Source organism: Argopecten irradians, chromosome 1, assembly GCF_041381155.1.
Source record: "Argopecten irradians isolate NY chromosome 1, Ai_NY, whole genome shotgun sequence".
Taxonomy (NCBI): domain Eukaryota; kingdom Metazoa; phylum Mollusca; class Bivalvia; order Pectinida; family Pectinidae; genus Argopecten; species Argopecten irradians.
This window is the reverse complement of record NC_091134.1, coordinates 44876343-44904218: the sequence shown is the minus strand read 5'-3', so window position 1 is coordinate 44904218 and position 27876 is coordinate 44876343. Positions and strand designations below refer to the sequence as shown.

The 27876-nt window shown below is 37.5% G+C and overlaps 2 protein-coding genes across 3 annotated transcripts in view; one reads left to right on the top strand and one right to left on the bottom strand.

Annotated features, from left to right (window-relative positions):
• LOC138329581 (runt-related transcription factor 1-like) overlaps positions 1 to 12511 on the bottom strand; it is a 48901-nt gene extending 36390 nt beyond the window's left edge. The window contains exon 1 of the mRNA XM_069276683.1: positions 12168 to 12511. The gene's annotated coding sequence lies outside the window, so the exon portion shown is untranslated. The remainder of the gene's footprint in view (positions 1 to 12167) is intronic.
• Positions 1 to 27876, top strand: part of LOC138329601 (transcription initiation protein SPT3 homolog) — a 54489-nt gene that overhangs the window by 18235 nt on the left and 8378 nt on the right. For both annotated transcript variants that reach the window (XM_069276694.1, XM_069276700.1), the window contains exons 3-6: positions 24663 to 24747; positions 25489 to 25575; positions 25946 to 26045; positions 26366 to 26502. In XM_069276694.1, coding sequence (XP_069132795.1) covers positions 24663 to 24747; positions 25489 to 25575; positions 25946 to 26045; positions 26366 to 26502 — 409 coding nt within the window. The remainder of the gene's footprint in view (positions 1 to 24662; positions 24748 to 25488; positions 25576 to 25945; positions 26046 to 26365; positions 26503 to 27876) is intronic.

The window sequence follows — 27876 nt, the reverse complement described above, 5'->3', positions numbered from 1 at the left end:
TTTATAAGCCTGTTTATAGGTTTTTTACCTGACAATAATGTTAGAATACTACCATATTTGTTTCCCAGAAAATTCAGCACGCCACCTCATGATAACCAATCAATATCTGATATTGTTACAACTGCATCATTTTAATACTAATTTACATCAAATGTCGTGCTCTGCTGAGTCGAACTTCTTCCTGTGTCACCTCATGCATGTAGCAAAAGCATATGAGAGCATTCACATTGGGACAAATTCTATTTACGATTTGGACAAATGATTTTGCCACCCTGTGCACCCTATCAATGAGAGCATGCGTCCAATGTCAATAAAAAGGCAGTTTTAACGGGACACGGACACCTTGGGGTCAGAGTTCAGTTGTGTTTGTTTAAGTTACTGAAGCAGATGGTCTGCTTGATGTTATTAAAGACGGCCAATAAAACTGAATTGTCATTGACGTTCTCTACTTCAGTGGCTGAAGAGTTCCGCCAAAGATTGATTGAGTATCAAAAAAAGTTGATTTAAAAATTCCGAATAGCCTTTTGTAGCCTTTTGTGGGTAATTTAAACAAGCCATGAGATTTTGGAGAAAAAAGAAGTCCAAAGGAAGAAAGGGTCTTTTGAATACGAGAAGCTCTGGCCTGACCTCAGGAATAGTGGAGTAATTAATTTATTCATGACCTTTTCATAAAGTCATCCATTTGCCCAGAACAAAGTAAATGAAGCTGAAAATGAAGCAATATTCATAGTGTGTTTTAACCATAACAATAGAAATCCCAGCTGCCTATCTCAATGTATTTACAGGTCATCACATACAGGAAAATCTCAAGTCATAATACAAATTGGTGTAAATAATCAAGCAACTTTTGCATACATATCATTTAGGTAGATATTTATAAGATCTGACTACAAATGTACCATTTACAATCATACCATGATAAATCTAAATACACATTCTGTACCCGTAAACATGGTTAGCATTGTGGACCTCAATTCTGGCAATGCAAATGAAATAATACTGAAGTAAAAAGGTTGTCCCCCTCTAACTGATACACAAATTTAAAGTGATACTTTGTAAGACTATCCCAAAAGTGTATCGCTTTACTACACAATTGTAAACAATGTTACCCTCAGCTTGATACACTAGTGTAAACAGTGTTACCCTCCCTGTGATTGATACACAAGTGTGAACAATGTTACCCTCTGACTAATACACAAGTGTAAACAATGTTACCCTCTGACTGATAAACAGTGTAAACAATGTTACCCTCTGCCTGATACACAAGTATAAACAGTGTTACCCTCTGACTGATACACAAGTGTAAACAGTATTACCCTCTGACTGATACACAAGTGTAAACAATGTTACCCTCTGACTGATACACAAGTGTTAACAGTGTTACCCTCTGACTGATACACAAGTATAAACAGTGTTACCCTCTGACTGATACACAAGTGTAAACAATGTTACCCTCTGACTGATACACAAGTGTAAACAATGTTACCCTCTGACTGATACACAAGTGTAAACAATGTTACCCTCTGACTGATACACAAGTGTAAACAATGTTACCCTCTGACTGATACACAAGTGTAAACAATGTTACCCTCTGACTGATACACAAGTGTAAACAATGTTACCCTCTGACTGATACACAAGTGTAAACAGTGTTACCCTCTGACTGATACACAAGTGTAAACAATGTTACCCTCTGACTGATACACAAGTGTAAACAATGTTACCCTCTGACTGATACACAAGTGTAAACAATGTTACCCTCTGACTGATACACAAGTGTAAACAATGTTACCCTCTGACTGATACACAAGTGTAAACAATGTTACCCTCTGACTGATACACAAGTGTAAACAATGTTACCCTCTGACTGATACACAAGTGTAAACATGTTACCCTCTGACTGATACACAAGTGTAAACAGTGTTACCCTCTGACTGATACACAAGTGTAAACAGTGTTACCCTCTGACTGATACACAAGTGTAAACAGTGTTACCCTCTGACTGATACACAAGTGTAAACAGTGTTACCCTCTGACTGATACACAAGTGTAAACAGTGTTACCCTCTGACTGATACACAAGTGTAAACAATGTTACCCTCTGACTGATACACAAGTGTAAACAGTGTTACCCTCTGACTGATACACAAGTGTAAACAGTGTTACCCTCTGACTGATACACAAGTGTAAACAGTGTTACCCTCTGACTGATACACAAGTGTAAACAGTGTTACCCTCTGACTGATACACAAGTGTAAACAATGTTACCCTCTGACTGATACACAAGTGTAAACAATGTTACCCTCTGACTGATACACAAGTGTAAACAATTTTACCCTCTGACTGATACACAGTGTAAACAGTGTTACCCTCTGACTGATACACAAGTGTAAACAGTGTTACCCTCTGACTGATACACAAGTGTAAACAGTGTTACCCTCTGACTGATACACAAGTGTAAACAATGTTACCCTCTGACTGATACACAAGTGTAAACAATGTTACCCTCTGACTGATACACAGTGTAAACAGTGTTACCCTCTGACTGATACACAGTGTAAACAATGTTACCCTCTGACTGATACACAAGTGTAAACAATATTACCCTCTGACTTATACACAAGTGTAAACAGTGTTACCCTCTGACTGATACACAAGTGTAAACAATGTTACCCTCTGACTGATACACAAGTGTAAACAATGTTACCCTCTGACTGATACACAAGTGTAAACAATGTTACCCTCTGACTGATACACAAGTGTAAACAGTGTTACCCTCTGACTGATACACAAGTGTAAACAATGTTACCCTCTGCCTGATACACAAGTGTAAACAGTGTTACCCTCTGACTGATACACAAGTGTAAACAGTGTTACCCTCTGACTGATACACAAGTGTAAACAGTGTTACCCTCTGACTGATACACAAGTGTAAACAGTGTTACCCTCTGACTTATACACAAGTGTAAACAATATTAGCCTGTGACTAATTTAAAAGGGTAAATAGTGGAAACCCTCAAACTAAAAACATGTATAATCATGTAGAGTATGTTCTAGAGTTATGGTAAATTGACTTTGTTCTAAGCCACCTGATAAAACCACCTGATGATGCCAACTGATGATGACTGATGTGGAGTCTAGTGTAAGAAATTGTACTGTGTGTGTACTCTTACCTCAGTTCTTTATGTGTTTATATAGCGGTGATAGGTACTTTTGCCAAAAATCTCACTTATTTGTTTAAGAAAAAACTTTCACTAGTTATCCAAGGTATTTCTGGCTGTATATTGGAGATTTCTGAATAGAATGAGGCTGGTGAGAAGGGTCACTAAGTTAACTTAAAAACATGTAAACAAACTGTAAGTGAATGGTGTAGTCAGATCCCCCCTCTCTTCCCCTTCCCTATGGCTACTGACTTCAGTCTGCACCTGGAGACATGTACTTAATGTACATGTACTGTTAACATAATGGGTGTTATTTCACAGACCTGCCAATAAATGGAAAAAATAAAACCTGTTTTTTTTTAACTTGATACTTCTACAAGATACAATATATTCTGACTCTTATAAATTAGATATATCACTTGTGAAGCAAGGAGTTATAAAATCATATTTTATTTATGGTGTAATATTATTGAAGGTACCAGTGTTATACATTAAGATATAAGGAGTTGTCTCCCTTACCTTACATTTATGAACTATCAGGGGTCCCTGTTTAAAAATGCTCCACCGTCAACGATTGTTATTATTTCTCATTCAAATACGGGAGCAGACAAATTTTTATTTTCCTATAGTTTCAAAAGTTACTTACTTAACACCATAACCACAATTGAAAAGTTTGAGTTTCTTATTTTAAATCAAGATGAAAATATTAAAAATAATTAATTGCATCCCGAAAAAATCCATGGCACTATAGATTGTGCATGGATCAAAAGCAAAATAAATGATTTTATATGCATTATTTTTGTTAATTAGACACATATAAAAACATTTATATAAAGTTATTGTTTGAATGGTAGGTATCATTTAGGCTTTGTCGGCAATGGAGCATCTTGAAAATAACTTTTTACCATAATTAAATCATCATGATCATTTTGTTTGTTGTACATTTAAAATTTATAAGTGAATTTGAAACGATAAAATAGAGTTGTATTACAATGAGTATAAGAGTACTTTTTTTACCTCCCTAGAAAGGAGAAGTGTGGTTGTATGGGAAGGGACGCTAATAATGGAGAATACGGTACCCAATCCAGACAGTGAGTTGTAGTACAGAACAGGATACTGATAACCTCAATTTTGTGTGGTTTATATAGAATGTAGTATAATGGGCCAATAATACCTAATACACCAGAATTATAAGGACTGATGGCTTATATGTAGTATATACATATTAAAGGGGTTAAGATTTTCTTATACCAAAAAGAACAAAGCCTTACTGATTACAAATTAGAAACCAGTAGACAGTTGCTATGAACTTAATGAAGGTCACTGTTATTTCTTTGAGGTCATAGGAGTTCACCTTCTATATCCATACCTGACATGTCCTTAAATGACCATAGCTGTTTACTGGATGTGAAAAAAGACCATTGGGTCCAAATCATTCACCCATTACCTTGTCTTCCTGGCCTGGTAAGATCATAGGACTGCTAGACCTCTTGACTTTGTTATCGAGATGAAATCATTTGAATATTTAAAACAAAAATGATTTTCGAGACCTTTCATTAAAGGTTATTGTTTATCAAACAAAACTTGGTGGCCCTAATATCCCAGCATGCTGCCTGCCTAACATTAGATTGTAAGCCATTTAAGTTACTGATGGACAAGTGGACAGATGACCTGTAATGGATTCTGTAGTGTTTAATGAATAGACGTATAGATCGACAGGTGGCATAGTCATTTTGGGAAAACGAAGAGTCAATGACTTTACTTATGGAACTGATTAGTTGAAAAACTGAGGACTTTCCATGTTTGTAAACTTCAGGATAATTTTAGCCGAGCCATTGAATCTTTTCTTTAAAATACTGGTGTTCAGGATTGACACTTTGTTTTAACACACCAGAGACAAAATATATCATAATTGAGACAAAATATCAATTCAGAGACAAAATTTTACTTCAGAGACAAAATATCACAACAGAGACAAAATTTCACTTCAGAGACAAAATATCACACCTGATACAAAATTTCACTTCGGAGACAAAATATCACATCAGAGACAAAATATCACACCAAAGGCAAAATATCACATCAGAGACAAAATATCACAACAGAGACAAAATATCACAACAGAGACAAAATTTCACTTTAGAGACAAAATATCACAACAAAGGCAAAATATCACGTCAGATACGAAATATCACATCAGAGACAAAATATCACACCAGAGAAGGTAATATAATCAAGACAATTGTACCAATTCTACATAATATACATTGTCATACAACAGGTGTAAAACTATGACAGGTGTAAATTCGATCTACCATCTCTACACCAGCCCCCAAACTATCCATTGTCTGGCTTGTATAATCTCCACCCACTCACCACTTACTACCTGCCTTTTCTGTCGATGCTAATTGCTTTCAGGTGAAATAATTAGCTCATAAGTAAAATGTAGCACCTGAGCAGCAGGTAATGGTCAACCCTACCTACGGCAGACAGGTAATGTGGCGACTGTGACAATATGATCGACTATTGTTATCACTAAGTACCATCTTTAATGACCGGTTAGATTGTCCAGTATTGATACAGCTGCCATTTAAATAGCCTTGACCATTGGTCAGCCCCATCAGATATTGTGTATTATCGATAGCACTGTGTAGGCAGCTCAGGGGGAGATTTAACAGTGGGAAGATCAGGTTTAGAAGGATTGATACGAGTGGGTGGCGAAGGATGACCAGATTTTATGAATGGGTATTTGGATGATTTGTAAATAGTTTACAGGGAAGATGACCAGATTTATGAATGGGTAGTAGGAAGATTTGCAAATAGGTAGGGAAATGACTTGATTTATGAATGGGAAGTTGGAGAACACATTATTTGTAGGGAAGATGGTGACAGGCTTTAAAATCGTATAAAGGTTTGATTGTCCAATTTTATCAGTTAGTGAGTTGTATATTGGTTGAATGTTTGAGAAGTTTTACCCACACATCTCATGCTCAGGTAAGAGCCATGTATGCAGATAGTTTAGACATCTTTCATGAGTTAATAAGCTCAAAATAATAAAGAACTTGAACTTGAACACTGGGCAGTGTCAGTCTTGTGATAACATCAGAGTCTCTCTCAAGTCAAAATATCTACCACATTTTCTTGTTAGCTTAATGAACATAGTACAATATCCCACCCCTTAGTACAATATCCCACCCCTTAGTACAATATTCCAACCCTTAGTACAATATCCCTCCCCTTAGTACAATATCCCACACCTTAGTACAATATCCCTCCCCCTAGTACAATATTTCACCCCTCAGTACAATATCCCTCCCCTTAGTACAATATCCCACCCCTTAGTACAATATCCCTCCCCTTAGTACAATATCCCACCCCTTAGTACAATATCCCACCCCTTAGTACAATATCCCACCCCTTAGTACAATATCCCACCCCTTAGTACAATATCCCACCCCTTAGTACAATATCCCACCCCTTAGTACAATATCCCTCCCCTTAGTACAATATCCCATCCCTTAGTACAATATCCCACCCCTTAGTACAATATCCCACCCCTTAGTACAATATCCCACCCCTCAGTACAATATCCCTCCCCTTAGTACAATATCCCATCCCTTAGTACAATATCCCACCCCTTAGTACAATATCCCTCCCCTTAGTACAATATTTCACCCCTCAGTACAATATCCCTCCCCTTAGTACAATATCCCACCCTTTAGTACAATATCCCTCCCTTAGTACAATATCCCACCCCTTAGTACAATATCCCACCCCTTAGTACAATATCCCACCCCTTAGTACAATATCCCACCCCTTAGTACAATATCCCTCCCCTTAGTACAATATCCCACTCCTTAGTACAATATCCCACCCCTTAGTACAATATCCCATCCCTTAGTACAATATCCCACCCCTTAGTACAATATCCCACCCCTTAGTACAATATCCCTCCCCTTAGTACAATATCCCATCCCTCAGTACAATATCCCATCCCTTAGTACAATATCCCACCCCTTAGTACAATATCCCACCCCTTAGTACAATATCCCACCCCTTAGTACAATATTCCACCCTTAGTACAATATCCCCTCCCCTTAGTACAATATCCCACCCCTTAGTACAATATCCCTCCCCTTAGTACAATATTTCCCCCCCTAGTACAATATCCCTCCCCTTAGTACAATATCCCACCCCTTAGTACAATATCCCTCCCCTTAGTACAATATCCCACCCCTTAGTACAATATCCCACCCCTTAGTACAATATTCCACCCCTTAGTACAATATCCCACCCCCTTAGTACAATATCCACCCTCAGTACAATATCCCTCCCCTCAGTACAATATCCCACCCCTTAGTACAATATCCCACCCCTTAGTACAATATCCCACCCCTTAGTACAATATCCCCCCCTTAGTACAATATCCCACCCCTCAGTACAATATCCCACCCCTTAGTACAATATCCCATCCCTTACTTAGTACAATATCCCACCCCTTAGTACAATATGCCTCCACTTAGTACAATATCCCATCTCTTACTTAGTACAATAGCCCACCCCTTAGTACAATATCCCACCCCATAGTACAATATCCCCCACCACATTGTTGCCTCTTAAGACAGGTTCTGAACATCTCAATCCCCTTGATAGATTTCATTTAGAAGAGTCATGAAACAGTTGGTTATTCAGTATGTTGATTATGCTTTTACCATCCTATTAACAGCTAAAGTCACTTAAAGATGACCTCAATTGTTGCAGATGTGAATGTGTCTATGTTTTGGAAGGCTGCAGTATATTTGTTTTATATCTCCTTATAATAGTAGAACTTTTCTCCATTTTAAAGTGTTATCTCACTGAACCATCTGTCAAAGACACTGAACAGCACACCCCACCCAGTCACATTACACTGGAGCAGAAGTGAACACTTTTATAGACTAAGATGTGTTTCCGCCAGGGAACAGAACCCACAGCCTTTCCCACAGTTCTTAAACTTAAATATAAAAGAGAATGAGTGTGGAACACACTGCCTATAGGCATAGGCTCAAATTTATCAAATGCTTATAGGCTCAAATTAATCAAATGCTGTCAAGACAAGCTTCTAAGAAATTAGCAAGGAGAAGGTTTGTAGGGTTGAGTGGGTACGAGGAAGTGTGTGTGGGGTGGGGAAGTGTGTGTGTGGGGTGGGGAAGTGTTTGTAGAGTGGGGAAGTGTATGTGGGGTGGGGGAAGTGTGTGTGGAGTGGGGAAGTGTGTGTGGAGTGGGGAAGTGTATGTGGAGTGGGGAAGTGTGTGTGGAGTGGGGAAGTGTATGTGGGGTGGGGAAAGTATGTGTGGGGTGGGGGAAGTGTGTGTGGGCTGGAGGATGTGTGTGTGGAAGGATGTTATATGACGATGAAGTACATTGGGTTGGAAATTATGTTGTTAGGTTCCAGTAGAGAAATGTGTTGGGTGGGGTGGATTTGAGTGCTGAATGGCTTGGAGTTGGATAAGGGTATACAGTGTTGACAGCTTGTTGGTGATGGAGATCTAGAGCTGACCTTGGTCCATCCCTTCTACTAACCTAGATCTTGCATGCATGTGTTATGGATTAGATAAAGTGAGGGGGTGGTTCTGTGGTCAGTATATGGGCTTAATACCTATACAGGGATTAGTAGTGATATATCTCAATCGTGATGAATGTGAACAGTAGCTGTGACACATTTTAGATTTTCATCATTGTCTCCTCAAAGTGCCAACTTTTGCCTAATACATTAAACTACCTTACTGTAATAAAGAATAGCAGCGGAGAAGAACTATTTGTTTCCTCTGTCCCTTACTGCTTGATACTCAACAAGAACCAAAAATGTTATTGTTATAGATTCTGATGTAGTTCTAAGTGTATTGTCATGTGATTGTCAGACAACCTGAGATCATTGTCATCCTTCAGATTCAAAGTCTTCTGTTTAATGCAAAATAAACGGATATCAAGATTTATGTTTGGTATCATTCTACCAATAGTTTATAGTGATAAGGAATTTGGGTGCTTATCTGTGAAGCCGACCATTGCTTGCTTCTTTGGCACTCATGCTAAGTCATATGCTGCTATTACTGTCAACCACTTTGGTCACATGATATCATTGGTATGCTTCTTTTTGTGGTTTTTCCGTTTCTGATTCATGCGTAGAAAATGCTGAATTGACAGTTTTGTTTATGTTTTTTTTCTGGGGCCCAGATATCTGGTCAGTTATTCCAATTCATATTCAAGCCAATATGCAGTTTTGCACCTGACATGAAATTTCTGACATTTACATTAAATGTTTGTTTATTTGTCCATTCAATACTATGCTGCCATTTAATGCAATTCAAGACAGAAAAAACTACAGAAATAAACAGTCAATTAATTACCATAGAATCTTATTATCATAAAGTCTACAGGATGTGGTTAGCCTTCGTTCAATCCAAGCCTAACTGCATGGTTGTTTTATCTTGTCTGGACCAACTTCATGGTTTAAAGTGTTAAAAAGGAAGGAAGTTCAACTACTTAGTATATCAATATTTTGTGATTTTTACTTATGATTATTATATCAACGATGATATCAATTTTGACCATCAGTTACCAGTTTTTAAATAATTAAAAAAAAATATTGTCTTTATATTTTGAATTTGTAGGTGCTTGCTATTTGCATAAATAAACCCCCTTTTAATGGCATAAAGATAGAATTAAAACTTCAAACAAGAGTTAAAACAATCTCAGTATATATTTGAGATTGTACAACATTTGATTAAAATGGATATTTATGATTTACTTTGTAATACATTGTACAACATTTTGTATGCATGTCATTTACTTTTGTAACTTATTGCACACCCATTTAACTGAATCACTTTGTAATACATTGTACAACATTTTGTATGCATGTCATTTACTTTTGTAACTTATTGCACACCCATTTAACTGAATTACTTTGTAATACATTGTACAACATTTTGTATGCATGTCATTTACTTTTGTAACTTATTGCACACCCATTTAACTGAATCACTTTGTAATACATTGTACAACATTTTGTATGCATGTCATTTACTTTTGTAACTTATTGCACACCCATTTAACTGAATCACTTTGTAATACATTGTACAACATTTTGTATGCATGTTCATTTACTTTTGTAACTTATTGCACACCCATTTAACTGAATACTTTGTAATACATTGTACAACATTTTGTTGCATGTCATTATTTTGTAACTTATTGCACACCCATTTAACTGAATCACTTTGTAATACATTGTACAACATTTTGTATGCATGTCATTTACTTTTGTAACTTATTGCACACCCATTTAACTGAATCACTTTGTAATACATTGTACAACATTTTGTATGCATGTCATTTACTTTTGTAACTTATTGCACACCCATTTAACTGAATCACTTTGTAATACATTGTACAACATTTTGTATGCATGTCATTTACTTTTGTAACTTATTGCACACCCATTTAACTGAATCACTTTGTAATACATTGTACAACATTTTGTATGCATGTCATTTACTTTTGTAACTTATTGCACACCCATTTAACTGAATCACTTTGTAATACATTGTACAACATTTTGTATGCATGTCATTTACTTTTGTAACTTATTGCACACCCATTTAACTGAATCACTTTGTAATACATTGCACATTTTACATTTTAAAACATTTAGTTAAAATGCATATTTGTGATTTATTTTGTAATACATTGTACAACATTTAGGTAAACTGTATATTTGTGATTTACTTTGTAATACATTGTACAACATTTGTTTAAGTGTATATATGTGATTTACAAAATGAACTTAAAAATACATTGTACAACATTTAACAAATATATATATCTATCAAAACATAACAACTTATTACTGTATGTATATAATTCATGTACCAAACAATTTGTATGTATTCATGTTAAAAAAGGAAACGAGATGGAATGATGTTTTTTGCCTAAGATAAATTACTATTTTCTAAAGATATAGCAGATACAATAATTTCAAAATATAAAGCATGGAAAAAAATCCTTTCAAACTTTATATAACTATCAAAACAAATGTAGGCAGAATATTAGCAAGTAATTATTATGTGCACTGAGTAATTATTATTTGGTATTTATAAATATAGGTGTGCTTCATTTGATTATTAGTATTTTTGTAATGTAATAATTTCCAAGTTTTTCATTTCTATAACACACATAAAATAACATATCTGTAAATCATACATGTACATAATTTACATGATCCCTATCTCTTACATTACTCTGCTTACAGGTTAAACAACTGAACGTCATTTTAATCACTTTCATATTCAGAGTTTTTTTTCTATTACAAATGCAGATATTAACTGTATTATTATATCTTAAAAATTATGGAGTCATGATAAGAAATATTTTAACCATTAAGTTTGTAAATATGTTATAATTGAAGGAATATTTAGATAACCTATCAATAATTAATTTATTATCAAATGATTACATGAAATCATATTCTTGTAGGTTAATTAAATTATAGAAATTTGGAAGATTATAGTTTCAATTTATTGAACAATTATCTCAGTTCATATAAATGATTATTATAAATTATATATTTGTCCAGATAGGCTTACATATTTTGTTATACAACATAGTTTATGATATCAGCATTAGTTAATAATGTTAACATTTGTTTTATTAAGGGTAGAAATAAATGATCTACATTTTTTTAAAAAGTTTTTTGGAAATTGAAAGAAATAGAAATGTTTCTAATTCGCCCCAGAATTTTCTTATATTTGCACTTGTATTTCTTTTATTTTGGAAATTGAATGTATTACATAAAAATCATGCCTAAAAGTTTTGCATAATTCAGTGTTTATACTTTGAGAGCTACAAGACATGATTTGTCAATAATGTATATAATGTATACAAAAGTTACTATGCATATATCTGAATAAGGTAAGAAAATTGTAGCATAAAGAAACGTTTTATCAATGGCATTTCGTGGTATACTCACCTATGTTGACATGCAATGGTAGACCAGGTTAGTTCCCAAGGGGGGTAGGTAATTCCAGACTTAAGGGTACAACACCGACCACGTAGATTAGGGGTTTGGCTGTACCCTAGAGATAGGGGTGCGACTGTACCCTATGACACACAGCCTCAGTACCAAACACTGTGGTATGTATATAGATCACCACAGGGGCCTGTTTCAGGCACACAGACAAACTACCAAATCCTCACACATCCAACCAGTACTCATCCTTTACAAATAAGATATTTTTTTTAAGTTTCCATTTGGATCGATGGTGTAGAAAATTAGAAATTAATGATAATTTTGTATCCCAGTTCAACAACTGTTGAAGACACAAAAGCCTTACTCACAGTCCCACTATGTGTTGTATGGGCCAGATCCAGATTTTTGTGGTTTTCCTGTTTTTGCCCGCCACTTTTATCCACACCTTGAATTTACTCGGCCACATCTAACAGTTATTTAAACACATTTGTCCCAAGTATTTCAATTCCACCATAATTATTAGTAATATTTATATTTTGAAAATAAAAATAAAATGAGAAGTTTATTGGGTGTTAGGGTCGTTTAATTGTGATCATCTGTGTAATTGCTATGTAAGTGTTGTAAGGAGTGTCCAGGCTTGTGTATAGTTATGTCCGGACCAATAGCACACATGCAGTATTGTAATGTAATAACTATACAGTAAGACTCAAGGAGACTCCTGGATAATAGCTAGCAGATTCTCTCAATATATAATCTCCCTTTCTCTCTCTTCGGAATTATCATTAAGTGTTTGTTTCAAAACAGAAGCATCTGTTAAAAGTCTTGCAGTACATCTGATAAATAATAAGACACTTTAGCATAAAAAATGATATACAATGTATGGAATAAAGACATTAAACATATTTTTTATTATCAGTTTAAACTGGTATATTTTTAATTATCATTAATATTTCAAATAATGTTATAATAATCATAAAAAATATGCTTTACTTAGGTAATATTAATTGGTTAAAGCCTTAACATGTGATGTAAAAATTGAAATACTTTACATAATAATGATTTTATATTATTATGCACATTGAAAATACTGAAGTCACTGATAAAACAATATTATGTGTTAGGTTCCTGATTTAAAGATGTTTTTAAAGAAATATTATAATTTAATGTAGATCTATATTACATATTGTTTTTAATGAGGTGCAGGATGTAGTTAAAATATTGTTCATTGTAGGTATATGAAATTGGTGTTCAAAAAGTTTCGACCTTCGCAATTAACATTCATACATAAACTTAACTGAGTAGGATTATTTTCAGGAATCAGCTTCATTAAAGTTATTATTAAAGCTAATCAATAATAAGTAACCACTCATAATGAGATGATTGTCTAGGACATTTGGGAGTGGGCTGATCTTTTAATTGTAAAATAAATAAAATAAAGAAACTGTATAGTATTCATATTTTCAGTCTGTATTTGAACTCAAGGTTATTGAATTTGGGGCTTCAAAAATAGGGAGAAGACACTCATGAGGGAGGGAGAAGGGGAGGCACATTTAGGTCAATTAGGGTAGTACAGGTATATCTGACATGCTGCAACCGTCTACCTACAAATGTATAGCTTGATCATAATTTTGAGGTTAAAAAAAAGTGGTGTTACCAGAAATTGGCTGTGGTTAATGGTTAGTCTCCAGGGTCTCTGACTTAAGTTCTTTTGCTGCTAATTCTTGCTGTTAATTATCATAAAAATCACTTTATCAAACCAATTAACTCCCCCCCCAAACATTATGTCCAACTCCAAGGCCTTTGAGTGAGAATTTAAGGAAAAGGATGTAAGAAATTAATTTCTGCTTTTTAAGTCAAATAAAGAATAATCTATTGTGGTAGAGAAGTGTTGTTGTGTACTGTGCTATAAAGTGAAGTATGTGGCTGGTTGAGTGGCGTTTTCCTGTGTGGGACTTTGTTGAGGCCCGGCTATGGTCAACAGTCAAAGGGAGATAATCCAAAGATAGAAAATGTCTTGAGGAAATTTTATTGATTGATCAAGAATGTGAATTGTGTAACTATTTCTCTTTTCATATGAAGGAGACCTATAGTCGCTCTGGTTTTCTAGATTTGCTTCCATCATCTAAAACTGATTTGTAATACTCCTTTTTATTTAAGGTTTAAGGTCATATCAGGGGATTCTTATTTTTGAACGATTTTTGTGTAAGAAATCCATTTGAGTTAAGCTATTGAGAAAAAAACTTTGTATCAATTAGAATTACATATATGTTATCTTTTTCTACCTGAATTAATATGTTAAACATCACTTATTACTGGAACTTTTATTTTAGGGATAAACTGACCCACAGGGGACTCTGGAGCGTCATAATTAAGGGTTATAGATTTGTTTTTGTGTCATTTGTTAATATTAGATTTCTCTGACCTATGTTTCAACTTTAACAAAGCAATTATTTATCAGTGTGTTTCCAGCAAGTTTCAATTCGCTTAACATCTTTAACCATATATAAGTCTAAATGTAAAGCCAGTTTTTGTCATCAGATCACTAGATAAATTATAACACTAGGACTAGATCATTTTACGTTTGTAATATTGATTCATGACCATTTTACACCTGTGACTTAAGACACTGTATTTACACTTGCATCTATAGTGACATGTAGACTTTTTTACACTTATGTCTACTGCTACTTAATACCTTTACAACTGTGTATATTGACATCTGACCGCCTAACACCTGTGTATACTGACACCTGACCACTTAACACTTGTTTATATTGACATCTGGTTACTTAACACTTGTGTGTATTGACATCTGACCAATTAACACCTGTGATATTGACATCTGACCACATAGCACCTGTGTATACTGGACACATGACCTCTTAATACCTGTGTATATTGACATCTGATTACCTGTGTATATTGACATCTGACCATTAACACCTGTATATACTGGACACATGACCACTTTACATCTGTGTATTCTGACACCTGATTACTTAACACTTGTGTATACTGACACCAGACCACTTAACACCTGTGTAAACTGACGCATAATAAAAATATACCTGTGTATTCTGGTACCTTATAAAGATTTACCTGAGTATACTGACACCTAATAAAGATATACCTGTGTATACTGATACCAACTAAAGATATACCTGTGTATACTGACACCTAATACAGATATACCTGTGTATACTGATACCTTGTATATGTATACCTATGTATACTGACACCTAATAAAGGTATACCTGTGCATACTGACACCTAATAAAGATATACCTGTGTATACTGACACCTTATAAAGATATGCCTGTGTATACTGACACCTTATAAAGATATACCTGTGTATACTAACACCTAATAAAGATATACCTGTGTATACTGACACCTAATAAAGATATACCAGTGTATACTGACACCTAATAAAGATATACCTGTGTATACTGACACCTAATAAAGATATACCTGTGTATACTGACACCTAATAAAGGTATACCTGTGTATACTGACACCTAATAAAGGTATACCTGTGTATACTGACACCTAATAAAGATATACCTATGTATACTGACACCTAATAAAGATATACCTGTGTATACTGACACCTTATAAAGATATGCCTGTGTATACTGACACCTAATAAAGATATACTTGTGTATACTGACACCTAATAAAGATATACTTGTGTATACTGACACCTAATAAAGATATACCTGTATATACTGACACCTAATAAAGATACACCTGTATATACTGACACCTAATAAAGATATACCTGTATATACTGACACCTAATAAAGATATACCTGTATATACTGACACCTAATAAAGATATGCCTGTATATATTGACACCTAATAAAGATATACCTGTGTATACTTACACCTAATAAAGATATACCTGTATATACTGACACCTAATAAAGATATGCCTGTATATACTGACACCTAAAAAGATATACCTGTATATCTGACACCTAATAAAGATATACCTGTATATATTGACACCTAATAAAGATATACCTGTGTATACTGACACCTAATAAAGATATACCTGTATATACTGACACCTAATAAAGATATACCTGAGTATACTGATACCTAATTTAGATAATACATGTGTTTACTGTATTCTGTCCATGACAGTTATCTACTGATTTTAAATTTCCCCATACATATTGTAACATCTAACAAGATCAATAGATGATGAGGATATTAAAACTAAAGCAGTGGGTCCCGTTACTAGGTAACACGTATATCATTCATTACCTTTAGACTATAATCATTTGCCCTGACTGGCTGAGTGGGCGGAAGTGGGTGTTTGTGGGATTAGCATCAGTCCATCCCCACCCCAGCTATCACAGGTGAAAACAGACAGCTAGATTATCCAGGAGACTATAATAAAACCTACCTGTGGATCCACTGTCCATGCTGCGACCTCACTCCCCATTTAGTTGCTGATAGTTACCAACAATGCCTTCCTATGTCTGCCATGCATAATGACTAGCCTCCTTTGGGAGGTGACTTCTGTCCCCCGGGGTGGGGATGCAAGGCTAGGGTGGTAGACAGGCTATTTCAGTATTTGTAGTAGAGTTAGAGAACACAACTGGTTGTTACGTGGTGGCACACAGTGTGATGGTGTGGGAGTCTACCACACATACACTCCCGGGCTAGGGAGTGGCTCCTCTAAAAGCTCCACCGACAGCCATGTGCAGAGAGCTAATCCAACAGATTTTATTTTGTAGTAAGGAAGCTCGGATATATCCTTTTATAGCTAGGATGTATCCATCCATAGGTCTAGGGAGTATCCATATGTAGCTAGGAAGTATCCATAAAAACTAGGTTGTATCCATCAGTAGCTATATATTGGCCATCTATAGCTAGTGAGTAGCCATCTATAGCTAGGGAGTAACCATCTATAACTAGGGAGTAACCATCTATAACTAGGGAGTAGCCATCTATAACTAGGGAGTAGCCATCTATAGCTAGGGGGTAGCCATCTATAGCTAGGGAGTAGCCATCTATAGCTAGGGAGTAGCCATCTATAACTAGGGAGTAGCCATCTATAACTAGGGAGTAGCCATCTATAGCTAGGGGGTAGCCATCTATAGCTAGGGGGTAGCCATCTATAGCTAGGGAGTAGCCATCTATAGCTAGGGAGTAGCCATCTATAACTAGGGAGTAACCATCTATAACTAGGGAGTAGCCATCTATAGCTAGGGGGTAGCCATCTATAACTAGGGAGTAGCCATCTATAGCTAGGGAGTAGCCATCTATAACTAGGGAGTAGCCATCTATAGCTAGGGAGTAGCCATCTATAACTAGGGAGTAGCCATCTATAGCTAGGGGGTAGCCATCTATAACTAGGGAGTAGCCATCTATAACTAGGGAGTAGCCATCTATAGCTAGGGAGTAACCATCTATAACTAGGGAGTAGCCATCTATAGCTAGGGAGTAGCCATCTATAACTAGGGAGTAGCCATCTATAGCTAGGGAGTAGCCATCTATAACTAGGGAGTAGCCATCTATAGCTAGGGAGTAGCCATCTATAACTAGGGAGTAGCCATCTATAGCTAGGGGGTAGCCATCTATAACTAGGGAGTAGCCATCTATAGCTAGGGAGTAGCCATCTATAACTAGGGAGTAGCCATCTATAGCTAGGGGGTAGCCATCTATAACTAGGGAGTAGCCATCTATAACTAGGGAGTAGCCATCTATAGCTAGGGAGTAGCCATCTATAACTAGGGAGTAGCCATATATAGCTAGTGAGTAGCCATCTATAACTAGGGAGTAGCCATCTATAGCTAGGGAGTAACCATCTATAACTAGGGAGTAGCCATCTATAGCTAGGGGGTAGCCATCTATAACTAGGGAGTAGCCATCTATAGCTAGGGAGTAACCATCTATAACTAGGGAGTAGCCATCTATAGCTAGGGAGTACCATCTATAACTAGGGAGTAGCCATCTATACTAGGGAGTAGCCATCTATAACTAGGGAGTAGCCATCTATAGCTAGGGAGTAGCCATCTATAACTAGGGAGTAGCCATCTATAGCTAGGGAGTAGCCATCTATAACTAGGGAGTAGCCATCTATAGCTAGGGAGTTACCATCTATACTAGGGAGTAGCCATCTATAGCTAGGGAGTAGCCATCTATAACTAGGGAGTAGCCATCTATAGCTAGGGAGTAGCCATCTATAGCTAGGGAGTAGCCATCTATAGCTAGGGAGTAGCCATCTATAGCTAGGGAGTAGCCATCTATAGCTAGGGAGTAGCCATCTATAGCTAGGGAGTAGTCATCTATAGCTAGGGAGTAACCATCTAATAACTAGGGAGTAGCCATCTATAGCTAGGGAGTAGCCATCTATAGCTAGGGAGTAGCCATCAATAGCTAGGGAGTAGCCATCTATAGCTAGGGAGTAACCATCTATAACTAGGGAGTAACCATCTATAGCTAGGGAGTAACCATCTATAGCTAGGGAGTAGCCATCTATAGCTAGGGAGTAGCCATCTATAACTAGGGAGTAGCCATCTATAGCTAGGGAGTAGCCATCTATAGCTAGGGAGTAACCATCTATAGCTAGGGAGTAGTCATCTATAGCTAGGGAGTAACCATCAATAACTAGGGAGTAACCATCTATAACTAGGGAGTAACCATCTATAACTAGGGAGTAGCCATCTATAGCTAGGGAGTAGCCATCTATAGCTAGGGAGTAACCATCAATAGCTAGGGAGTAGCCATCTATAGCTAGGGAGTAGCCATCTATAGCTAGGGAGTAACCATCTATAGCTAGGGAGTAGTCATCAATAGCTAGGGAGTATCCATCTATAGCTAGGGAGTATCCATCTATAGCTAGGGAGTAACCATCTATAGCTAGGGAGTAACCATCTATAGCTAGGGAGTAGCCATCTATAGCTAGGGAGTAGCCATCTATAGCTAGGGAGTAACCATCTATAGCTAGGGAGTAGCCATCTATAGCTAGGGAGTAGCCATCATAGCTATAGAGTAGCATCATAGCTAGGGAGTAGCCATCTATAGCTAGGGAGTAGCATCTATAGCTAGGGAATAGCCATCTATAGCTAGGGAGTAGCCATCTATAGCTAGGGAGTAACCATCAATAGCTAGGGAGTAGTCATCTATAACTAGGGAGTAGCCATCTATAGCTAGGGAGTAGCCATCAATAGCTAGGGAGTAGTCATCTATATAACTAGGGAATAGCCATTTATAGCTAGGGAGTAGCCATCTATTGCTAGGGAGTAACCATCAATAGCTAGGGAGTAGCCATCAATAGCTAGGGTAGTAGCCATCTATAGCTAGGGAGTAGCCATCTATAGCTAGGGAGTAGCCATCTATAGCTAGGGAGTAGCCATCTATAGCTAGGGAGTAGCCATCTATAGCTAGGGAGTAGCCATCTATAGCTAGGGAGTAGCCATCTATAGCTAGGGAGTAGCCATCTATAGCTAGGGAGTAGCCATCTATAGCTAGGGAGTAGCCATCAATAGCTAGGAGTAGCATCTATAGCTAGGGAGTAGCCATCTATAGCTAGGGAGTAGCCATCTATAGCTAGGGAGTAGCCATCAATAGCTAGGGAGTAGCCATCTATAGCTAGGGAGTAGCCATCTATAGCTAGGGAGTAGCCATCTATAGCTAGGGAGTAGCCATCTATAGCTAGGGAGTAGCCATCTATAGCTAGGGAGTAGCCATCTAATAGCTAGGGAGTAGCCATCTATAGCTAGGGAGTAGCCATCTATAGCTAGGGAGTAGCCATCTATAGCTAGGGAGTAGCCATCTATAGCTAGGGAGTAGCCATCTATAGCTAGGGTTAGCCATCATAGCTAGGGAGTAGCCATCAATAGCTAGGGAGTAGCCATCTATAGCTAGGGAGTATCCATCTATAGCTAGGGAGTATCCATCTATAGCTAGGGAGTAGCCATCTATAGCTAGGGAGTAGCCATCTATAGCTAGGGAGTAGCCATCAATAGCTAGGGAGTAGCCATCTATAGCTAGGGAGTAGCCATCTATAGCTAGGGAGTAGCCATCTATAGCTAGGGAGTAGCCATCATCTATAGCTAGGGAGAGTAGCCATCATATAGCTAGGGAGTAGCCATCAATAGCTAGGGAGTAGCCATCAATAGCTAGGGAGTAGCCATCTATAGCTAGGGAGTAGCCATCAATAGCTAGGGAGTAGCCATCTATAGCTAGGGAGTAGCCATCTATAGCTAGGGAGTAGCCATCAATAGCTAGGGAGTAGCCATCAATAGCTAGGGAGTAGCCATCTATAGCTAGGGAGTAGCCATCTATTGCTAGGGAGTAGCCATCAATAGCTAGGGAGTAGCCATCTATAGCTAGGGAGTAGCCATCTACAGCTAGGGAGTAGCCATCTATAGCTAGGGAGTAGCCATCTATAGCTAGGGAGTAGCCATCAATAGCTAGGGAGTAGCCATCTATAGCTAATGAGTAGCCATCAATAGCTAGGGAGTAGCCATCTATAGCTAGGGAGTAGCCATCTATAGCTAGGGAGTAGCCATCTATAGCTAGGGAGTAGCCATCTATAGCTAGGGAGTAGCCATCAATAGCTAGGGAGTAGCCATCTATAGCTAGGGAGTAGCCATCTATAGCTAGGGAGTAGCCATCAATAGCTAGGGAGTAGTCATCTATAACTAGGGAGTAGCCATCTATAGCTAGGGAGTAGCCATCTATAGCTAGGGAGTAACCATCTATAGCTAGGGAGTAGCCATCTATAGCTAGGGAGTAGCCATCTATAGCTAGGGAGTAGCCATCTATAGCTAGGGAGTAGCCATCTATAGCTAGGGAGTAGCCATCTAATAGCTAGGGAGTAGCCATAGCTAGGGAGTAGCCATCTATAGCTAGGGAGTAGCCATCTATAGCTAGGGAGTAGCCATCTATAGCTAGGGAGTAGCCATCTATAGCTAGGGAGTAGCCATCTATAGCTAGGGAGTAGCCATCTATAGCTAGGGAGTAGCCATCAATAGCTAGGGAGTAACCATCAATAGCTAGGGAGTAGCCATCTATAGCTAGGAGTACATCATGCTAGGGAGTAGCCATCTATAGCTAGGGAGTAGCCATCTATAGCTAGGGAGTAGCCATCTATAGCTAGGGAGTAGCCATCTATAGCTAGGGAGTAGCCATCATAGCTAGGAGTAGCCATCTATAAGCTAGGGAGTAGCCATCTATAGCTAGGGAGTAGCCATCTATAGCTAGGGAGTAGCCATCTATAGCTAGGGAGTAGCCATCTATAGCTAGGGAGTAGCCATCTATAGCTAGGGAGTAGCCATCTATAGCTAGGGAGTAGCCATCTAAGCTAGGGAGTACCATCTATAGCTAGGGAGTAGCCATCTATGCTAGGAGTAGCCATCTAATAGCTAGGGAGTAGCCATCTATAGCTAGTAGGAGTAGCCATCTAAGCCTAGGGAGTAGCCATCTAGGAGTACATCTAGGGAGTAGCCATCTATAGCTAGGGAGTAGCCATCTATAGCTAGGGAGTAGCCATCTATAGCTAGGGAGTAGCCATCTATAGCTAGGGAGTAGCCATCTATAGCTAGGGAGTAGCCATCTATAGCTAGGGAGTAGCCATCTATAGCTAGGGAGTAGCCATCTATAGCTAGGGAGTAGCCATCTATAGCTAGGGAGTACCATCTATAGCTAGGGACATAGCTAGAACCATCTATAGCTAGGGAGTATCCATCTATAGCTAGGGAGTACCATCTATAGCTAGGGAGTAGCCATCTATAGCTAGGGAGTAACCATCTATAGCTAGGGAGTAGCCATCATAGCTAGGAGTAGCCATCTATAGCTAGGGAGTACCATCTATAGCTAGGGAGTAGCCATCTATAGCTAGGGAGTAGCCATCTATAGCTAGGGAGTATCCATCTATAGCTAGGGAGTAACCATCTATAGCTAGGGAGTAACCATCTATAGCTAGGGAGTATCCATCTATAGCTAGGGAGTAACCATCTATAGCTAGGGAGTATCCATCTATAGCTAGGGAGTAGCCATCTATAGCTAGGGAGTAACCATCTATAGCTAGGGAGTAACCATCTATAGCTAGGGAGTAACCATCTATAGCTAGGGAGTAGCCATCAATAGCTAGGGAGTAGCCATCTATAGCTAGGGAGTAGCCATCTATTGCTAGGGAGTAACCATCTATAGCTAGGGAGTAGCCATCTATAGCTAGGGAGTAACCATCTATAGCTAGGGAGTAACCATCTATAGCTAGGGAGTAGCCATCTATAGCTAGGGAGTAGCCATCTATTGCTAGGGAGTAACCATCTATAGCTAGGGAGTAGCCATCTATAACTTAATCTGTTTTATACAGAATTGAAATTTTCTGCAAACTGCTATCAATATCCTTGATTGTTTTACCTATTTAGTATGAATCGGTTATATGAAAAATTAGATAATAAGTAATGATTTCTGAGTCCCCTGAGTGAATCTCGACCTAGGTATGTTTTGATGACATATACTCTTATTATATGCATACAGTAGATAATACGCATACATGGGATGAACAATTTTAATAAAACAACAGTATATTCCTGTCCTAAGTCTCACTTTGTTTCAATTCTGTGTCTGTTGTACAAATGTTAACCCACTTAGTATAAAACCTGCATGATACGAAAGGAATTCGTAATAACTGGGTTGGACTATATACAGTTACAGAGTATCGATCTATAGATTGCTAGGTACATTCGTTCTAGATACTATTATGAAGTTTTCAATGTATGTGTCACTCAAAAGTCAGATGATATATAGGTATCAATTTGTTGGTGTCAGGTGTTGATGTCGTCAGCAGGGACCTTTCTGTGTGATAACTTGATTTCCTTTTAGCTCAAACTTGATTCACATCTTGTTTATGGCAATTTTTTCTCTATTTGTTTCTTATGATTTTCATGTTTGAAGGTCCAAGGTTAAAGTCACTTTTGCTAAAAATAGAAAAAAAAAAATTCAGGGCAATAAATAGAGGTACAGAAACACGTGCTATAGTTACTTTCATTGACTGTCTGTCCGTCTGTCTGTCTGTAGACACAACTTTGTCCGTGATCTCCTCCTAAACTACTTGAAAGATTTTGCTTAAGGTACACAGAACCCTGAAAATTTGTGCAGCTGGATGGTATTAATCGTCAATTCTGGCCACACGTCTAGTTCTTGTATAGCCAGGTATAGGTATTTCAATTTGTTCTATCTATCCATCTTTAGCCAGAACTTAATAAGAGAGTATATCCTAGCTGATATACTGCTTGAAGAATCTATGTATACATAGCTTAATTGGATGTTTACAGATACATTACATATGTTTGGATACTTCATTTATCAGTTCATCGAAATAGTACATTTGTTCATATGTCAGCAATGATCTTCATCATAACCTAAAGTCAGGATGACCTATAGTCATCATGTTTCATCTTTCGTCGTGCGCTGTGCTTAAACTTTCACATTTTGAACTTCTTCTCCCGTTCTACCGTTTTAGCTGAAACTTGCATGAATGATCCTGACATGGTCCAGACAGAGAGTTGCTATTTTTCAAATCCAAAAATGCCACCACAGCTACCATCTTGAAAACACATTTTGAACTTCTTCTCAATTTCTACAGGTGTGATTAGGCTGAAACTTGCATGAAATGATCCTGACATGGTCCCAACAAAGTGATGTTATTTTTCTGGTCAATCTGAAATCCAAGATGGCCCCCACAGCCACGATCTTGAAAACACTTTTTGAACGTCTTCTCAAGTTCTACCGGTACGATTCCGGTGCGATTTAGCTGAAACTTGCATAAAATGATCCTGACATGGTCCTGTCCAAGTGTTGTTAATTTTCAGGTCGATCCAAAATCCAAGATGGCCCCCACAGCTGCCATCTTGAAAACACATTTTGAACTTCTTCTCTAGTTCTACCAGTGCGATTTGGCTGAAACTTGCATAAGATGATTCTGACATGATCCCCTCCTAGTATTATTATTTTTCGGGTCAATCCGAAATCAAAAAAGGCCACCACAGCTGGCATCATGAAAATACATTTTGAACTTCTCAAGTTCTAACAGTGCGATTTAGCTGAAAATTTCAGTAAATGAGACATGTTCCCAAAAAAGTGTTTTTATTTTTTGGGTCCATCCAAAATCCAAGATGCCCACCACAGCCGCCATCTTCAAAATACATTTGGAACTTCATATTATGTAATACAGCTCATATACTAAAGTTGCGATTTAGCTGAAACTTGCATGAAATGATCCTGATATGATCTTGACAAAGTTTTGTTACATCTCTGGTTGATCCAAAATTGAAGATGGCTACCATGACACCATATCTAATTAATTTCCTATTTGACTTTTGCCAAGGAAGTCAGATGACCGATAAGGCCTTTGGGCCTCTTGTTAAGCTAATGTGGTCATGGTGCATGGTCACTAAGGCAGATTTGATTGTATTTAGGCTTGCTTTTGATATCTGATTGTGTATAAATCTAATTGTATTTTTCAGGCATGGGTTTGGTGACTGTAGAAAACCACTCAATGATACTGCTTTACTTGTGGAAGAAATCGTTCACCAACAGGTGTCAGCACTCGTGAGTCTTATAAATATCTAAAAATACCCTTGACACTAGCTGTCATGCTTTATCCACTTATCCAATTAAAACTTCTTTAAAAGTTACTTACATATTGAAGATCCCAAAGTAGCCTTATCAAGTTATGAGAGTCAACATCCAACTGTATAACATTCAGTCAAAATCAAGGCCATCCAATTCCTTATATGCTTAGCTACTTCTACAGATTCAATATTTTTTCAGGTTTCCTTTAGAAAAAAACGTTAGATTTTATTGAATCTGGCAATCTAGCTTGAAGAAAATATCTTAACCATCTTAGTTTCAATATTTCCAGGATAAGACATGTGACTTACTGAGTGCTATGTATTTGAAATAGTAAAGATATCATCCTATTGTACAACTATGTAAATGTTATTCCAGTGGTTTTGTCCTTTGACAAGACACAGGTGCAGACTTTGATGAACTTGACATTTATCTTATAGCTTTCAATAGAAATGACCTTGATCTTTTATTGAATTAACTGTACATATATAATTTCTTTTGAGAAAGTTATTTTGCCCTTCCTTATTAAGCTGCAGTGAGTAAACAGCCGTGATTTTTGTTTGAACTGTAAATAATTTCTGTTTGAAAATAACTTTGCTCTCTCCAGAGGTAGCCGCATCAACTGACATTGACCTGTTTTGGTGCAGTTATGGCAAGAAAAATGCATGACCTTGCCCTGCCTTAGTGGCTATAGAATGATGTTGACCTTTGTTGTTGTAGCTGTACCAGGCCTGCGATGTAGCGACCTTGAGGAGTGCCAGGTTCATTGGTATGGAAGATCTGTTATTTCTGCTAAGGAAAGACAAGGTATTGACCTATAAGATGTATTCTTAAACTACATTTTGGACACTGAAATACATGAAAACATGGTTATATATAACAAATCTGTGGGGTCCAACGAAATTACATCCTTTTCAGACACCGAGATAGTGTGTATCCAAGAGTTATCCTCCAAAGATAACAGACAAGGTATTGAAGTGTGTAAATAAAATTCAGTACTGAAATGAAGTTCTGCCTTAAAAATAAGGAATTTCAAGTTTAATATTGAAGAACTCCATCTGTTAATAGCATGAGATTGATTCAGTTTATCACCAAACCCTAGTCAGTTGTCATCTGATGGTCTGATGGTGTCAGTATGGTGATGTTATTGTTCACATTCTGTTTGCTTGTCCTGTAGGTAAAGCTTGCCCGTTTGTTGCGGTATCTGGACTTGAAGGACATGAAGGCTACAGTATTAAAGGGGAGTAATATGGAGGAGGATGACGGCACAGAATCAGGTACCGGGACTTTGTTCTGCCCCTAACATTGAAGTAGGTTAAGATGTGTTCAGTATCTCATATCAGTGAGAAAAAAGTGCATGCAATATATCAAAATGTGTGCATACCAAATTGAATCTAATGAAATGCGAGCATTCTTTAATTTGACAATATGATATTGTGAAATCACTTACATGTACCAGCCTGAGTTTCTTTAGAACGTACAAACAAAACTGCATTATCCTATAAAGAGTTAGGAAAGATGGTTACATGGGATTGGGTTCTGAAAACAATTGAAATTATTTCTATTTCATCATTTGAATGTGTTTTGTCATATTCAGGTGAGAAAGTGATCCAGCCGATGAAAAAGAGACGAAAAATTTGTCATGATTTTCTATCATCAATTGACCAATCAGGAGAGCTTGTGGCGTTGTTTGATGATGACAAGATTGATGATGTTAAGCACGATCGTTTGGTGGTAAGTAAACTGATAAACATGATAACTCAGTGGATGTCAAATCAGACATGATCAGTTTTTATTTCCCCACAATGAATTTAAGCGAGTTGGTGGCATATAGTGTTAGCCCTGTCCACCCTGTCCTATCACATCCAGTCATATATTGTCAATTCTTGCACTGTGCCATTCCACTTTGAAGGGTCAGGATGACCTATAGTCATCATGCTCAAAAAGACTAAAATCTTTAAATGACTTCTCAATAACTGAAAGGCCCAGGGTATTTGACCTGCAGCATGCTGGAAAGAAGTGCTACCAAGTTTTTAGGTCACCTAAGACGAAGTCTCAAGTGACCTATTCTAATCACCTTTTGTCTGTCGTCGTCCGTCGTGTGTTCGTAAACAATTTACATTTTCGACTTCTTCTCAAAAACCGCTGAAGAAATTTCAATGAAATTTTGCACAAACCTTCTAAGGCCGATCAAAATTGTAAATTATATGACCCCTACCCCCCAGGGGGCTGTGGGAGGGGCCAAAAAGGGTAAAATTGACTAAAATTTCAAAAATCTTCTCCTCTACTCACAGATGTGGTAGAATCAAATACTCTTCATAGATAGAAAGGTCTCAAGTCCCTCTACAAAAATTGTGAATTATATGACCCTGGGGTCTCAGGTTTCCCCCTGGGGAGGGGGTTAAGTTTACTATAGTTTATATAGTGAAAACACATTTTGGAGCATTTATAATAGAAAATTAGTCAAATGTTGTCAGAATTATCGCTATGAAATGGCCGATGAATTCTATTAACAAATTTTCCATGACTGACTCCCAGGGGCCTTAGGGGCGGGGCCAAAAGGGGTCAAATAGGCTAAAACTTCAAAAATCTTCTTCTAAAATTCTGGAACTGGTAGAATCAAATACTCTTCATAGATGGAAAGGTCTTAAGGTCCTTTACAAAAGTTGTGAACTATATGACCCTGGGGTCTCATGTTTCCCCCTCGGGAGGGGGTCAAGTTAACTATAGTTTATATAGGAAAAACACATATATGAATGTTTTTTGCTTATTTTTCGTAGGAAATTAGTCAAACTGGGTTAGAATGTTTAGCCTGAGATAGCATTTTATCGTCATATTCATATTGGTCCTGGCCGACCCCCAGGGGCCTTAGGGGTGGGGCCAAAAAAGGGTCAAATAGGCTAAAACTTCAAAAATCTTCCTCTGATTCACAGATTTGATGGAACCTGACACTCTTCATAGATTGGTACCTAGGTCTTAAGGCCCTTTACAAAAATTGTGAATTTCATTGCCCTGGGATCTCAGATTTTCCCCTGGGTAGGGCGTCAAATTTACTATAGTTTATATAGGAAGAACACATTTATGAACATTATTTGCTTTGTTTTCATA